This window comes from Malurus melanocephalus, unplaced genomic scaffold (genome assembly GCF_030028575.1).
Source record: "Malurus melanocephalus ecotype Western Australia unplaced genomic scaffold, MMel_1.1 scaffold_63, whole genome shotgun sequence".
Taxonomy (NCBI): Eukaryota; Metazoa; Chordata; class Aves; order Passeriformes; family Maluridae; genus Malurus; species Malurus melanocephalus.
This window is the reverse complement of record NW_026623295.1, coordinates 611,937-628,733: the sequence shown is the minus strand read 5'-3', so window position 1 is coordinate 628,733 and position 16,797 is coordinate 611,937. Positions and strand designations below refer to the sequence as shown.

The 16,797-nt window shown below is 36.6% G+C and overlaps 1 protein-coding gene across 3 annotated transcripts in view; it reads left to right on the top strand.

Moving 5' to 3' along the window:
• The window catches only part of AKAP11 (A-kinase anchoring protein 11), a 44,376-nt gene that overhangs the window by 9,477 nt on the left and 18,102 nt on the right, over window positions 1–16,797 (top strand). For all 3 annotated transcript variants that reach the window (XM_057366317.1, XM_057366316.1, XM_057366315.1), the window contains exons 3-7: window positions 4,992–5,108; window positions 8,542–8,589; window positions 10,033–10,167; window positions 11,024–11,288; window positions 11,732–16,388. In XM_057366317.1, the coding sequence (XP_057222300.1) occupies window positions 4,992–5,108; window positions 8,542–8,589; window positions 10,033–10,167; window positions 11,024–11,288; window positions 11,732–16,388 (5,222 nt within the window). The remainder of the gene's footprint in view (window positions 1–4,991; window positions 5,109–8,541; window positions 8,590–10,032; window positions 10,168–11,023; window positions 11,289–11,731; window positions 16,389–16,797) is intronic.

Genomic DNA, 16,797 nt, shown 5'->3' with positions numbered 1-16,797 from the left:
GTACTTAGTGAAATCAAAGTTACAGTTTATCCTGAAGGAACAAATTTATTTATCAATTGTATTTCTCTAGGTAGTTGAACATAGATGAGTGATTTTCTAGGTCTTTCTTGGTTATTAATGACTTCCTTATTTGCAAGTTGCTGCAACAGTAAGAGGAGAAACTGAGCAAGAAAGCATCTTGTCACATGAAAATTGCATTATTTTATTTCATAAGCAGATTTTGTTGTTTTAAGGAAATGTCTGTGGTGTACGTCCTGTGGAAACTGTATGAAGGCAAAGGGAAGCATTATGAGACAGCCAGGCAGGCAGTCAGTTGTTTCAGGTCCTGACATGGTAACTTCTATATATTATAGTTTGTAATTATGGGTGATAATATTTCACTTTAAGACACATGGTATAAAACCTCATGTTTTGTTCGTTTATGAGAACTCCCCAACTCAAATAGAGATCTTCAACTGCCGTCAAGTAATTTTGCATACTTAATATAAACTTGCTTTTAAAGGATTTTTTATATCTGCCCTTTAAGTCTTAGTTTTTCTGTTTCAATTTATTGAACAAAACAAACATTACCCTCCCTGCCCCTCCAGGTTTTTAGACCTGTGAGTTGCAGAAACATCTTTCTAATAGTGTCTGTGACCAGTGATCCCTATCTGATTCTAATAGTTGATTAAAATATTACCTCTGTTAACTGCCCCAGTAAGTGCTATTAAGCATTCTGGACTGTGTGGGTCTAGAAACATGAGTTCAACCCTTCTTGCAGAATTCTGCATTTTTTTATAGCCAGACTCCATTGTTTTGATCTGTGGCTGCCTCCTCTTGATGTTCACTGAGAGGTGTGTCTATTTGGATTGTCGTGTGGAACTTATCTTCTCACAGGCAGGGTGGTCAGAAATGCTGTTTCACTTTTTGTTGATTTACAGAAGATTGMAGTCTGATTCCTGTCTTCTTTGTAATACTTTGTCACAGCTAACAGGGATTGTTGCAGTAGTAGCTCCTAGAAGTCAGTGCACAGTTATTGCATGTATATTAAAATCCTAAGTTTCTATTTTTACAGAATTACCTTAAAATATTCAGTCCCTTTGAATCTTAGAGCAGATGAAATCAGGAAGAGCTGCTTTGTTACTTGAGAGCAGAGTAAGGATGACTGTTCAGCACTGCACTTAATTTCTCTAGAGATCATGGTGTCTTAGAGGTTATTTTAAATATTAAGAAACAGTTGCTTTTTAAAACACTTTATGAGACCAGATACGTCCTACAATCTACCGTGAGGGATCCCTAGATAACAACCTCTTGATTTGCTGGAGCAATGCATATCTTTGAATTGCTCAGTTGAGCTAGAGATGGGACAAGGATTTCCACTCTTCATGTCTGAGCACCCTGGCAATATTTGTGGCCTTCCCCTGGCACAACTTAGTAAATTTGAGATCTGTGCTTGTGAATGAAAAAGCATTTCTTGCAARAATTTCTGTGGGAAAGGAGTACCAATCCTACAGGCCTTCCAAGCAGAGCTTTATAGATTGCTTGGGTATTTTTTGCCCATATGTCAGTGTACGTTAGAAGTAGTTATACTATTTATAAAAACAAATTACATCCTTTTGTTGAAGATGACCTCTTGTCCTTACCTGAACTGAGCTTCTAGTCTTGGGGACTTGCCAGTTTTTAATGTAGTTGCATCTCTTAGTTGGAGTAGTGAGAGAACTTGCATCATTGTCTGTTGGATAGGAGGATTTCTCTGAAACTGGGTCCAGTCCTTTGCTGTCACAAGCTCAATTTTGATAAGCATATAAAAAATTACTAATTAAAGCCTCTCAGTTAATGAGGAATTTAAAACACCTCCCCCAAACCTACTGCTGATTTGATGTTTTTGAACCACACTGTGGTAATAACTAAGACTAAATTTGCTGAAGCTACTCACAGCAAATTTATACCTGTTTGTTCATGGATATCCTTATTCTTCTGCTTAAGTAATTTCTTTTCTTTTGCTAATGTACACTCTTCTTATTTTTTTACAATTGGTGATCTGTCCTCTGTTAGCCTTGATTTTTGGAAACTGTGTAAACTCAGGTTTTAGTCTGCTTTTGTATGAAAGCCTCTGCATTCCAGTGATTATCCTTCATAGTCCTACTTTCTGTGCTTGTTGTGAGTTAATCTTCTTTTTACATGTGGATAATACTGTATGTGCAGGATGTCCTTCTCAGTGACTCTGATGTCAGTTCTTTCACTAAAGGATGCATGTTTGCTATTTTCAGTGCAGTATCATAGTGATCATTCATTCATTGCTATGCCATGATCAAGAAGTCAACTCAGGTCTTTTATTTCCCAGCTTGTGAATTGACAATTCAATTTTAAAGCCTGCTTTTTATTTTTAGGGACATAACTTTGTGTTTCTTATGGTTGTTTTTTAAAACACTCGTGCTGAGCAAGTTCTTCCTGTGTGATTTGATATTCTTCTGCTTAGCTGATGACACCTGCTTACTTCAAATTATCAACAGTCTTCATCTTATAATTGCTTTTTTTGTCATTAAACTTATTACTGATGATCATACTTGACATCAGTCTCAAGATTAATGTTGAGGAAGTTGCTTACTGACCTATATCAACTTTTCTCAAAACCCTCCCCTTTATTATCTCCRTTCAGGCAGTCTTCATTTCCAAAATCTGTTCACTTAGTTAATTCTGTCTTTATCTGGTTTTCTTCATATATTTAAGTGAACTATGGAAGTCRAGATGGGATTTTTTCTTCTGTGCCTGCTAATTTCTGTATCTTTATTATCTTCACATTCTAAACTTTTTTTTGTACTTACTAATATGATCTGAAAAAAGACCATGTAACTTCATTTTTCCTCGTTTTAAATATGGATATTTTATCTCTTCAGTTGCATAGTGCCACCAYAGGCTACCAGACCTGCATATAGTCCTTCCAGAGCTTAGGGAGATTTTTCCAGTTGTTTCTTGTTTCTTCTTTTCCYACTTCAACTTAAATTCAACATTTTGGAGAATATTTCCTTCACCTCAGTAGTTCCTAGTACTATGCTCCGGTTCTTAGTTATTCATTTTGTCTTTCAGATGTTAMACTGGGGAAAGGTACTTGTTTGTAAATAAGATATGTGTAATAGTTTGTAGCTTTAGAAAAGCCAACTAGAGAATAACAATGATCCCTTCTCAAACTGGAGCACTGTTGGCTTGCAGAAAATTAGCAGGTCATGTCATATGATTCTTCTGCCCCTCCCCCCYTTACTATTTTGAGTGGTGTGACTGATTAAATTATTGTAGAAGCTGAAAATKAGACATTTCAACAYGCTTGCTTGGCTTCAGAAATTCCTTTTGTATTGGATGAATAAAAGATGAACTGGGGAACAGTCTTTGAGCAATATTGGTATTGCAGCCACCTGTAAATTTGAAAGATCTAGAGAATCAGAGAATGGCACCGACAGCATACTTTGGAAAGTACAAAGAGATGTTACTAAACTGTGGAAGCAAATTGCAACTAAACATGCGGGGGCAAGGGAATAGATAAAAATGGAAATTAGGTGAATGCTTCATTAATTTATTTCAAATGACCCAGTAACTGTCTAAAATACTTTTAGAAATAGTTCAGCTATTACTTTTCTACAAAACTTATTGCTTTAACTTCTTCAGTGTCACTTGGCCTTGGCTGCCAGTGTGTCAGTCCGAGTCTTGTTGGCTAGCATTCTGAAATGTATTTTGACTATTTCAAGGATCCTGAAATTCTGTTTTGCTTTTGTCTGTTCATTCTAGAAATGCTGTCGTAATTTTGTGTTGCCATAAGCAAACCATGGTGACACTGACCCTGCTCTAATAATTTGGTTTTCAATGTTTTAGTATTTGATGCTGCTTTTTATACAGAGAAAAAAGGAAATCTTTCTTGAGGTGTAACTGTAACATGTAAGATCACTTTTTACTGTAAAGGATTGTTTTTGTTGTGGGAGTATCAGAAATCCAAAACATTCTCAGGCTGAATTTGGCTATCTATCAGTTCTGCTATTGTTTGAGGAGCTATGCAAATTTGAAATATCTTGTCATAAATTGGACACAATGTTTTCTTATGTCATTTTTAACAGGGCAGTCTTGTAGAGAATAATTAACTGAATTAATAGTTTTTAATTATAATGTTTTCTTACTTGTCTTCTTAACCTTACAATTTGCTAGAGAAGATGAACATTATAAATTTAAAAAAAAAACAAAAACTATTACTGACTTCCTAAAACAATTGAGAGGATATTGTCTTTTTTACAAGCTGAGTGAACCGGCTTTATTGTTCTGTAGTGTTACTTGCATTCATAGTGTTGAATCTTTTGTTCTGCTTTGTTACACTGGGAGAAGGTCTTGGATTCTTCAGCCTTTTTTAGCTGTCCCTGTGTGCTTGCATGTCACTGTAAGTGTAACTGTATGTTACACTGTAGTTAAGTGTAGTTACACTGTAAGTGTAACTACAGGAAATGTTGCAAGAAGTGTTTGCATGGGATTAAGTTACAGTTGTTTTATATTCTTCATGGAATAGGAAAGAGTATATGTGGATTTTCTTGGGGGGCAGGTTTGCTTGTTTTTTTGTTTTCTTCCCCTCTGACTTTTGAAGCCACCTCAACTACTTTTCTGGGCTAAAATTGCTTTTCATACTATGTAAGGAAAAGCTGATGAAAAAGTTCCATATACAGGCTTCAATGCAAGAAATAGATGGGGTCTGGATTTTTTCTTGGAGTCATCTGTTCTTTTTTTTCAATTCTGTATATRTATTTTTTTTTAATACAGAATGATCAAGCTATTTTGAAATAAAAGTATTGCTTGAAAAAAATGTACCTGGTTCAGCTTCATGTCCTGAAGTAAATTTAAACCTGGTCATTTATATTCAAAATAATTTGAAATCATCAAGATAGGAAAATTTGTGGGGAGCAGGGAATAGATGGATGGACCATGTATCTAAAACTGAAAATGCATTTTTTTCTTAAATTGCTTTTTTCATTGTTTTTCAGAATTTTGGTGAAAGCATCCTGCACTCTATGAAGTCACTGCTGCACAGTAAGAAAGAGTTATGCAACGTATCAGCAGAGGAATGGTTAAATCGGGAAGAACAAGATAATTTTATTGAGGTTTGCCATAATATTACCATTTATATGTATTTTGTGTTTATGATAGAGAAAATTTCTCTTGAAACAGGATWGTAAATAGGAACAGTGCTTCAAGTGACTGGCCATACAATGTATACCCCCTATTGTCGTTCTTGAATTTAGTCACTGAAGTCTTAAAAAGAGTTGTGACATTTCAAAATTACATTGCTGTGCTTCGGAGGATTTGTGAAACTAGAAAGCCAAGATGTGTAAATAGCTAATTTGGGTGTACTGCATTTGTGAGCACTGCTGTGATCAAGTGGATGGTATCATAATAAAGTAGCAGAATACTTTGATTCAGGTCTGAAGATAAAAACTGAAGCCTCAGAATTGCAGATCTTGACTTGTGTTATGTGGTTACGGATGGGGTGAAAGCCCAGACAAGGTCTGGAGGGAAGAGAATTTAGACCTGGATACAATTTGGGACTGTCTAGGTAAATCTCAAACTATAAGGAGGAATTACTCGAACTGTTTGAGGTACAGGGCTAACATCAATTTCTCCAAAGGAAAAAGAAAAAAGTAACAAGCAATGTGTACTGTGTAACTTGTATTATGTGTTTTACAAGGCTTGTAATGAGTAGTTGACAGATCTGACAAGGAGCTTAGAGGAGAGGATGACCTGAACCTGCCATACAGAGGAGCTGAGATAGGGAGAATTGAAGCAAAGACAATTGAGAAAGTGGTTAGGGGAGACTGATAATTGCATAAGCAGTAGCAAGAGACAGATTGTGTGATCAGCAGAGACAGGTTAGGATTGCCTGGATAACACCAGAGGTTTTGTGGCAGAATGGATACAGTCAGGGGTTGTGACTCTGAAACATTAGGGGAACAGGCAAGAAACAGAATTTGTGAAAGATAAAAGCTGTGACAGAATAATGTAAGGAGAAAGATCTACACGGTGGAGGTGTGAACAAAACCTTGTCTTTATCTGATCAGGCAGACCATGCTTTAGGATCTATTAAGGTTTTTTTTTGTCTTGTGGCAATTACCTGACAAATAGCTGGGAACATATTTTATATGACTGCAGTAATGGTCCCTGTGGCGAAAGATAGTTGGCTATATTTAGTTACCTTATTAGCTCAAGCAATTAAGAGCCCTTTAGTTGAAATGTAAGAGGGTCAATATCCTGTCACAAAACAAGTATTTTTTTTCTTATGAAAATACAGGAAAAGATACTTACTAGGAGAATGATGTCAAAAGAACTCAGACTTGAGAAAACCAGAATTTAGGTTTTCCTGTACCATTTCCTCTGTACCTATGGCTTATGATAAACCTCCAAATACAGTRTCTCATAGACTTACATTTAGTTTAAAGGAAGCACTTGTGCTGCTGATGACCTTTTTTATTTCCTTGGCCGACTCCCCAAAAACTTTTGAACTAATTTCAGACATGTTCAAGGTATTAAAAGGTGGGKTTTTTTTCTGTGAAAACTGGAGTCTGGGCACAATAAAGAGACCCAGATTAGCATCGTCATTGAGGCAAAAATAGACAGACTCAGTAGTGATGTGGTGGTCTCTTTGACAGCTGTCTGCAGACCTCACAGTGTAATATTGCCCTTCATTTGTGTGACTCCTGCACACTGCTCTCTCTTGCACAATGAATTAACCCATGGGATAAGGATTGGAATCATTATCTTGAGGAAGAGGAAGTGGCATGTGAGAAAACAAACAACCTAAACAAAACTGCCCAAAACTCCCCTCAAATAGCAACAAACTCTGGAGCCTCTCAAAGTGTTCTTCAGAGAACTAGTTTTTTTTTCCCAGCTAGTTTAAATTGTTTGATATTTTCCCTCTTCTCTGGAGGAATTCAGTTCATATCATAGGTACTGTACAGATAAAAAGATGTGGAAGTTGAAGAGTGTCTTGGAGCTATTGTGCAGATGAATTGTGTGGGAGTTGAAGAGAAGGTGTAGGAGTTGAAAAGTAATGTTGCTCAAACAGGATTGTTTCACATTTAACACAGTGAATATGGTGCTGGAGATGTGTATTTTATGTAGAGCTATTTGGAGTGCCACTGAGAAGCATTGTTTCATTTATGATCTTTTCATAGCTGACATAAGGATAAGTGGATGTAATCAGGAAGATGGAGGCATCAGATCTTTTGCCCAGCATGAGACCCCCTGAAATAAACAAATCAGAAATTTTCACAGTGTGATTTTTAGTTGAAAATGAAGTTTGAGGTTTATTTGTTGGTCACACTTTGAAAGAWCACATTCAAAACAGAAATACAGTTCAAAATAGAATGTTTTCCAGCCATTTCTTTTTTCTAGCTCTGTACTTTCAGAGATTCTGTGTATGTACAAGCAGCTAACTGAACCAGTTAATAATAAATCGATATCAATCTAGTAATATTCTTTGGAGTAACTGGAATAGCTGCCACAAATTTATGAGTTATGGCTTAAAAATCAATCTTGCATAGTGCTCTGAAGAAATGGAAGCCAAGCCATATAAAACTGAATTTCAAATATCACTGGAAGTCTTTAGTCTCTGTGCTTTATTCCATATCTACAAAATGGAAGGAAAATTTATTTTCTGACACCCGTGATTTGAAAATAAATGCCTTGGGATTTTTTTTCTGAGTATGCAGATAGCCTATTGATTTGTTGTTAGGGAAATACTAAATGAGAGGTAAGAAAATCTGATGTTTGAAACAAAGTTTGAGTAGTGACTGACTTGCTTCAGTCTGTTCATGTTGAATGGTACAAGACACCTGTAGACTGAAGAGAGGGACAATATGTGACAAAATATCTCCCCTGTCCACAAGCACAAAAACCTTAAGAAAATCTGATATTTCTGGCATACTTAAGTTTCCTGAGCATGACAAGACTTTTTTTGTAGGTTGGATAGTTTAGTTCTTTTATGTTAGGGTTTGTTTACTTGGCAAAGGCATGCAAACATGTGGCTTAAGTAACCCATTGTGTTTTGGCCTTGGGCTACTCAGTTTACATGGTAAATTGCATAATGTGTTGGCATTATGCTTTATTCAGTATATCCAAATTTGTAACAGTTTATTAGCATGGGCACATTTCAGATTGGAACTGTTTTGTATGTGCCCTGAAGCAAGGACAGATGAGCACTGATCTTTGCAAAATTTATTTTAACAGATGTAATGAGGCTTGTATGTATTGTTCTGTATATACCAGTTACTAGAAAAATTCCTGTATAGTGGATTTTAAATGTTGTAAATGCTCTTCAGTCTGATCTGATCTTTCTCAAGTCAAATAGTATAGTGTTACTATTTTCTATGTATGACTGTGTGCTACTGTTGGAGCAAGCTGTGCTACCCTAAGGTATGATTTCTGTGGCAGTAGAATGAAGATTTAACTTACAGTCTGCTGAATTTTTGATATCTTAAATATCTGTAGGAAACAAAAAAAATCTTTATTGTTGACTCTATTCATTAATTTATTTTACAGATTACATTTATAGATTTTGCTGAAGAGATGGGTACTGCTCACTTGCAGGTACAGTATATATTTATCTATTCTGGAAAATTATTTTCTTTAGCTGGTGCTTCTTTCTAAGTAATATCTAGTTTTTTAAATGGAAGAATTTTGGTCTGTGAAATAAAATAGATGTATCTTGAGTATTTAACAACCTAAGTTTTAAATATCAGTGAAAGGCTGCAAATATTTTTTTAATATGGTAATCTGTGTTTTGTATGTATTATATGTTGCCTGGGAGGATCTTTGTATTAGGATTGTCTGGAACAACTTAAATGCAATGGAGGGGGATGATTGGTTGAGGGGGGTGTTTGGGTGGGAAGGGGCTTGGTAGGTTGTGGGTTTTGTGGGTGCTTTTTTGGTTTGGGTTTTGTTGTTGGTAAAAACTTGTGTGTGTCAGTATTTTGGTTATCTTACCCTTAGTTGARCTGTGCTTATTAATATGGTGCAGTTGCATGTGTAAAGCTAAAACTTTACTGAACTGACTGCTAGCTGTGAGTCACTGGTGGGGATTCAGGAGTCAATACTGTGGTTATGCCTTAAGATGTTATTCTGGAGATTTAGATAAAGAAATAACATTTTAAAAGATGACTAGCAAACTAGGAGGTATGTGATGTACCATTTTTGTAAGTTAAGGATTTAATCTTCCTGTGCAATTTACACATCAGTGTAATTCATAAAATATATGTTCACAGTAAAATTCCAGTGGAATTCCATTTCCACTATGTCTAGACTTTAGTAGATAGATTGCTGTTATGGTTTGCTGATGTTTTAAAATGTAAACCAGMAACTCTAAATCCATTTGTGTTCCATATTAGATCAATGTTGCTAATTCATCAAATTATAATACATTGTTTCAAGTGTGGATAAGAACTGTTTGACTGTTTAGAATTAGATGGAATTTAGAGAAGGTTGAACAGAACAGGTTAATGGAGATTTGCTTTAAACTATAGGGATCAGTAGCATTTGTACTGTTGGCTGTTAGACAAAAAAAMTGTAAATCTCTCATAGGCTTCTTCTGTGGTAGATAAATCTAAAGGTTGTCGAAGTTCATGTTAAAGAAGTGCCTCATCCATGCCTTTGTAATAGGGAGCTGGAATGCTGTTCCAATAAAGCACACAAAGAGCATATAGAGATCCATTGGGAACCCTCAATACCCGAGGTCAGTGTAGTTGGGTACCTTGCAGGATGTGCAGCTGCTTTTCAGCACTTACAAGATTCTGCTTTATGACTTTTAAGCATCTTCCAAGTATGGACTGAATTAAAGCTTGTTTGCACAAGCTTTACATCACAGTTTGAGAAAGTGAGGGATGGAGCAAGAAATAGGGAAGAAAAGAAAAACTATACGAGAATTAGTAGCTTTGTGGGAAGTGTGAGATCAAACCCACTGTCGTTTACATGCTATTTTTTATTATATTTGATTATTATTTATATCCTCTATTTTTTTATTTAAATTGAAATCAGGAGTTGTCAGCTGTTTCTGTAGAGCTTCCAGATGTTCTGAAATCACTCCAGTTGCACAAACTAAAAGAAAACGAGGCTGTATTTCTAAAAGACATAAAGAAAACCATGGCAAAACCTTATGTCATGAAACATCAGGTAAATTTTTTGTGTTTTCTTGCATGTCAGAAGCATTACCTTTTGCCTCCTAGAGAGTTTAGTCTTATCATGCCCTGTGTTGCTTTTGGTTTTGGGCCATCTTAGCCATGGTAGTATTAATATTATATTTCTTTAGTTTAATGAAAATGAACTGCGATGTGCTGTTTACAGAAAATACTTAATAAATATTCAATTATGGTGCTGATCCCATGCCTCTGCTATTGTGCCTTTGACTCRCAATTTGGAAAGAATATGAAATTTGTCAATTTGCCTATCTCTGCTCTGCTCAGATAGCTTTCATCTTCAGCAGTCGTTTTTTGTTAAAACAGACCTGCCAAAAATTAGTGTGGAATGTCTGGTATTCATAAAACTCAATGCCTGCTTTTCTTAGAAAAAAAATTATAAATACTATTAATGATACAATTTCCATTATTTTTATTTCTGTATTATTCCCAGTCTAATTATATTCTTTCCAATTACAAACGCTGTAATATGTAAGATGCTTATTATGTAAGATAAATGGTACCTTGAAGAAACAAATAACGTATACATTGAAGTATTATACAGCAGAAACGTACTTTGAAATGCTGTGTTCCCCCACAGATTTTTAACATGCATTCTTTAATAGATTCATGGGTACATGTTGTCATGGTTGCATTACATTATTGGACTGATTTATTCAGAATGCAGAAGTTATGAAAACAAATGACTCATTCTACCTATCACTCTACACAAACTGTTGATTTAATTTTCTTGTATTTAAAGTATTTTAAAATTATTTACTGTTCATAAAAATGCATTGAAGGAATCCCTTGAAGATTGCTATGTTTGTTTTCTTGTTGCTCTTTTTTTCAAGAATCAACTTCCTGAAGTGTTTTGTGTGATGAGACTGTCCCCTTCATTCCCAAGGATCAAAGTTGATTATATATTTACCTTGCTAAGCAAGTATGCCACAGGTGTAAGATATGCAGTGGAAATAAACTCTTCACAAAAACACCAAACAGAGGCAATCCATGGAGAAGATGATGACACCAATCAGTCAGTTTCTTCAATTGAGGATGATTTTGTCACTGCTTTTGAACACTTAGATGAAGATGAACCTTCAAAGATACAAAGTGCTGGTAAGTTCTTGCACACTTGTAGAAACTGGTATTTGAAAATTAGGGTGTTGGGATTTAATAAGAAAATAAATGTAAATAAATTGTAATTTTTTAGTGTTAATTGTGTTTTGTAAAGGGATAATGAAAAATTAATTTTTTCCTGTTTTTTCAACATCTTACCAACTCATAAACCAAAGATTCTAATCTCAGTGTCAGATGGATATCAAACAGAATTTTGCTCTACTTTGTGTGCTTAAAAATTCATTAATTTGTCAGTKATTTGGTTTGTGTAATAGGATTTAAAGAAAATGAAAGGTTGCTTTAATTGTGAAAGATGAGCTAGCATTTTGCAACAATAGTAAACACAGCAGTTGCTATTAAAAGCTGTCCAGTTTGCTGTAGTTCTGTGGAAATTCTTGGTTTTGGAGCAATCTCTTTTTACCTTTTTTTTTTTTTTTCTTCAGGTGCATGCAGCTTTTCTTCTCAAAATCATCGAGATGCTGCTTCACAAACCATCCCTGCTCAATGTTTAGAAGCTGTTGACTCAAAGATCCTTGTGGGTTCTGCACGTCGAAAGTCATCTGCCAGATCTTCTGCTTTGATTGATATTTTGGGACTTAAGGAGCTTTCCTCAGTAAAGAATTCAGTTACAACCTCAATTTCTGATCCTTGGATACAAAGGAGTTTTTATAAGCCATATAATCCTTCTGATCAAGGTGTTAATTTTTTACGTAAAACATTGTTTTCTTCCTCTCCAGCTGAATCCTCTGAGTCTGATTGCTCCAGCCCGAGCCCCATCATCTTTTTAGATGAAGAAGGATATCAAAAAAGCTTGAAGGCAAAACTTCAGCTGCCAAAAATTCCAGTAGTAAAAGATGGTATAGAGGATTCGGACTCAGAAGTAAGTGAATTTTTTGATAGTTTTGATCAGTTTGATGAGCTGGAGCAAGCCTTGGAAAACTCTTGTAAAATTATTAGGGATCCCATCCTAGGAAATCCTGTCCAGAAAAGGAGGACTGCACATGAAAAATTGTCTTCTGCAAGCATTACAATGAATCCTCAGAAATTCAAATTTGATCGTCCCACTCTCCCAGCCAATGTAAAGAAACCAACTCCTCGTAAGCCGGAATCACCGTACAGCAGCATCTTTGAGGTCCCAGATTCCCCTCGCCCRGTTAAAACGTCAGGGGAAGAGAATGGAGGCTTCTTCAGCCCTATTAGAACATCGGCCTTCAGCCCCCTGGGGAGCTGCGGTTCTTCTGAATGTTTGTGTCGAATTAATCCTGGTGGAGATGGGACTGRTCAAAATCACCGTGATGCAGCTTATAACAGCTACTCAGCATATGCTGATAGTGTTTCATTTGAAATACTGGGTTCTGTTTTTTGTTCTGAGTCTTCATCAGAACGGATGTGCTCAGAGAATGATTCGAAGTACARAAGGGTTACTTTGAAAGAGAAGAAGAGGCAAGCTGCAGATCTCAAAATTAAAACTAGTAAGGAACCAGAGAAGCAAGCAAAATCTAAGCATAAGTCACTAATGATCAGAGATAGCATTCAAAAATTTGCRTCTGAATTGGTTGAAAAAAGTTTTGGCAGTGCATTTAAAGACCTCCAAAAAGGTGTTTCTTCATGCACAAATGCACTTTGCCATTTGGCTGCTAGATTGACTTCTTCAGTCTTTCAAATGGCTTTTTATGAGATTGGAAGACGTAGAGCAATCTCGCTGAAGGAGCGTGCCATTAATGGCATAGCAAACTTTTTGGTGAGCGAAGCTATAACTGGTGCTTTGAAAGAATTGCGTCAGGTAAAGAAACAAATATTTACCAACACGGTTGCACGGTTTGCAGCAGACCTTGCTGAAGAGCTTGTGTTTGAAGGAATCATGGAAGTATGCCAGTTTTCTTATCCATCAACACCTACTGCACAATCCTCGTCATTTGATTATGAAAACAAAGTGGTAAGATCCTACGCCCGAGATTTGTCTGAATCTGTCATTCAGGAGGCATTTATTGAACTATCTCAGGCTGATGTGACCTTCACAACACAAGCAGCCATTAGTGTTTCCATGGACAATATCAAGTACGTAAGCGCAGAAAGTATGTTAGAGTCAACACAGACTTCCACAGTTTCTCCTAATTTTAATGATAGGGTAGCATTAAAGTCAACTCAAGATTCCAAGAAGGAATATACAGTACAGCAAGCTCTATTCTGTACCTCTGGTGTTGTAAGTTCAATACCTGTGCCCTTAGCTGGAAGAGCTCTTTGTCAGCAGCAGGTTTCCTCTGATGCTTACAAAGCAAAAATATCCACTGTTTCAAGTGCTGATGACAATATGAAAGTATTTGAAGACTACACTCATCCATTTTTCACAAGCAGAAAGAGCAAGGAGGAAGTTGCTTCTTTCAGAAATATTTATCTAACTTCAGATCACAGTAAAAGCACTGAAAGTACTCCATCACTCTTTTGTAACCAGAATGATACCAAACTAACAAATAACAGATCTRTATTGAACAATAATTCAGAATTAACAAGTGGGTCAAAAGGCATTAATACTTTCTCTGGAACTATGGTAGATATGATAGTAAATGAAGCTTATGAAACCATAACCTCATCTAGAGTAACAAAAGCAGTAGAAGAGTATACCGATTTTTTAACAAAAAAAGTAACAGATAAAAAACCTTATGTGCAAGGTATTGGTGAAGACTCCCCCAAGAGCATGTTTGCAGATCATTTGGCCAAGTATGTCATAAAACAATCTGTGGAAGAAAGTAAAACTGGGTTATACAACACCACTGAGAGCTTAACATGTAATGTGAGCTCACAGACTTACGGCGATGCCAATCAGAAAGAACAATATGTGATAAAGAAGCAAGAGGCTGAGAAACAAAGTAATGTTTCTATAATTGTGGAACAACAGCAGTTGCCTTTGAATAATCCATGTAAATTTCTCACTCCAACTCATTCTGTTCAGTGTTTTCTAGAATCTAAAGATTGTTGGCAGGAACAAAAAGGAAACAGGTTGTCTTCAAAATCACCACCGCCTTGTTCCACTGTGACTTTTGCTAGGCGTGTTCTAGAGGACTGTACTGACACAGGGAGCTGTTCAATAACATGCTTAAACAAGCCTTCAAAAAAAAGTGATACCCAGAAACTATCAGCAGGAGCTTTGAATTACAGGCAAACTGATTGTTTTCTGCATGCAAATAGCTTTTCATCAGAGATATTTGGCAGTGAAGGTGCTTTGCAAATGGAAGAAAAATCAAGCCTGAAACATGGAAATACCTGTTTAATGCCTGATACACCCCCACCAACTCCTTTAGTATCATGTCAAGATAGTTCTGAAAGAAACCTAAGAAAACTGTCCAAGAAACTCAAGGGAGAATTGGCAAAGGAATTTGCGCCTGCAACACCGCCTTCTACACCCTACAATCCATCCATTACTGATTTGTCTGAAACTGAACACGACTCGTTGGAAAATGAGGAATTTGTGCTGAAACTCATGCGGTCCCTATCTGAAGAAGTGGAAAGTAGTGAAGATGAAGATCATTCTGAAATGCCTGTTGAGAAAGAGGAGCAATCAGCAAAAACAATTCAGTATGCAGATGGCTTAGCTAGCCATATAATTTCAGTAGCAACTGAAATGGCTGCTTGCCATTTCAGTGGTAAAACAAATGAAAGAGAAGCTGGTAGGCAGGCTCAGTTAGGTATGCAAAACAAAAGATGTGGTTATACTGCATTTGTAAATATACCAGAAGAGACRTGCAATTCCTTGTGGAATTATGCAGGTGATATGGCAGGAAAAGTCATCAATGAGGCCAAGAAAGTAGTGAAATCAAGGCATTGTAAGCTGTTGAGGCTGAAGCGGGTTAATTGCCAAGTGGATTGCTTTTATCTGAGAAAAGGTGACAAAGATGGTAGTTCAAAGAAATGGTGTGGCCCAGTACGGGACCAGTGGCTGGGGGAGAGGGATTCATCCATGCTTCCTTTACCACAAGGTTCAGGCACAACAGGCTTGACTTCCAAATACCCGAGCTGTGAAAGTGTGACTGATGAATACGCAGATCATGTTATCCGTGTTCTGAAAAGAGAAGGAGGTAACACTGAGCTCTTAGTGGATCAGTACGCCAGCAGACTTGCTTACAGGTCTATCAAATCAGGCTTGCAGCAAGCAGCTAGAAAAACCAAATTCAGATACAGCAGAAAGACRTTTCCTGGGCAAAATGTACAGATAAATGGTAAGCTGGAGCTGATCAAAGCTGGGAATAAAGATGCAGTACAGCAAGTGAAAAGCAGCATTCATCRCTGGGAAGGCCAAATGTTTGAGAGGAGTGTTGGTGCACAGAGAACGGAATGTACAGAGTTGTTGCATTTCTCCGAATCCCTTGCTCACAGTATCACTTGTGATGTCAGGAAGAAACTGAAAATGTCCGGAGCATGTTTGCCAAAGTCTCTAACTGATTCCTGTCTATATAAAAAGACTGAATTTGATGAAGTCACAGGGGATCTCATTAAAAGAAGGTTTTCTAGGACATTTCTTCCTTTCTCCCCAGATCAAAAACTCTATCATAGTACAGGTAATATAAATGAAAACGGCTACAGTGAAGGTATAATTCAAGCCATAGAACAATATGCCAGGAAAGTAGCAGATGATACTCTAGAAATGAGTTTAGAGTCTGCTGTTCTCCATGTGGCTGAAAACAGAAAAAATGGGGATAAGCTCTCACATGCTGAGAAACTGTCTCCTTTTTCTGGAGCTGTCTGTAGATGCTGCAGTTTGAAAGAACATCGTTACTGTACAGAAAGTATGTCCCATCATCTACCTGCACAAGAATCCTGCATTCCAGTGAGGTGTTTTCTTCATTCTGGACTGGGTGGTGCCTGTCAAAATTCAAGAGTGTTTCAGCTTGATATTCCCAAAATTCACGTTGATGTAGAACAGAGGACAGTGTTTTCTGACAAGGGGGCTACTGCGGCTGTAGAGAAAGCAGAAAGAGAGCTGAGTTACACAAGTCTCACAGCTGACAGTGGTATTGGACAAGATGGAGTCAGTTTTGCTGAAAGTCTTACTACTGAAATAATGACATCAGCTATGACTAATATTGGTCAGGCAGTTACCATAAGGTAATATTAATTTTCTCTTTATTTATTGCATTTTGTACTAGAAAAAGGATTGTTAATACAAATATTACTTCCTCAGAAGGAATTTTAATATGTTTTCTTAGATACACTATAAGTTCTGAATATTTTCTATTTATTCTTCTGGTTATATTTAAGTGACTGAGAACTAGGGAAAAAAAGCTTTTTTCCACCTATGTGAGCTTGAAACCAGGATACTGTGTATATTAGCACACATATGTTCCAGTAGGTGACAAATAAATGGAATTTGTTGTTTCAACTTGAAAATACTACCTACACTAGGGAATACTACTCCTTACAGATTTTGTTGGTCTATGATCCATGACAGAAGCCAGGTTTGTTCCCTATTTGTATTTCCTCTTCAACATCTGATACTGGCCAAATGAGCCATTGC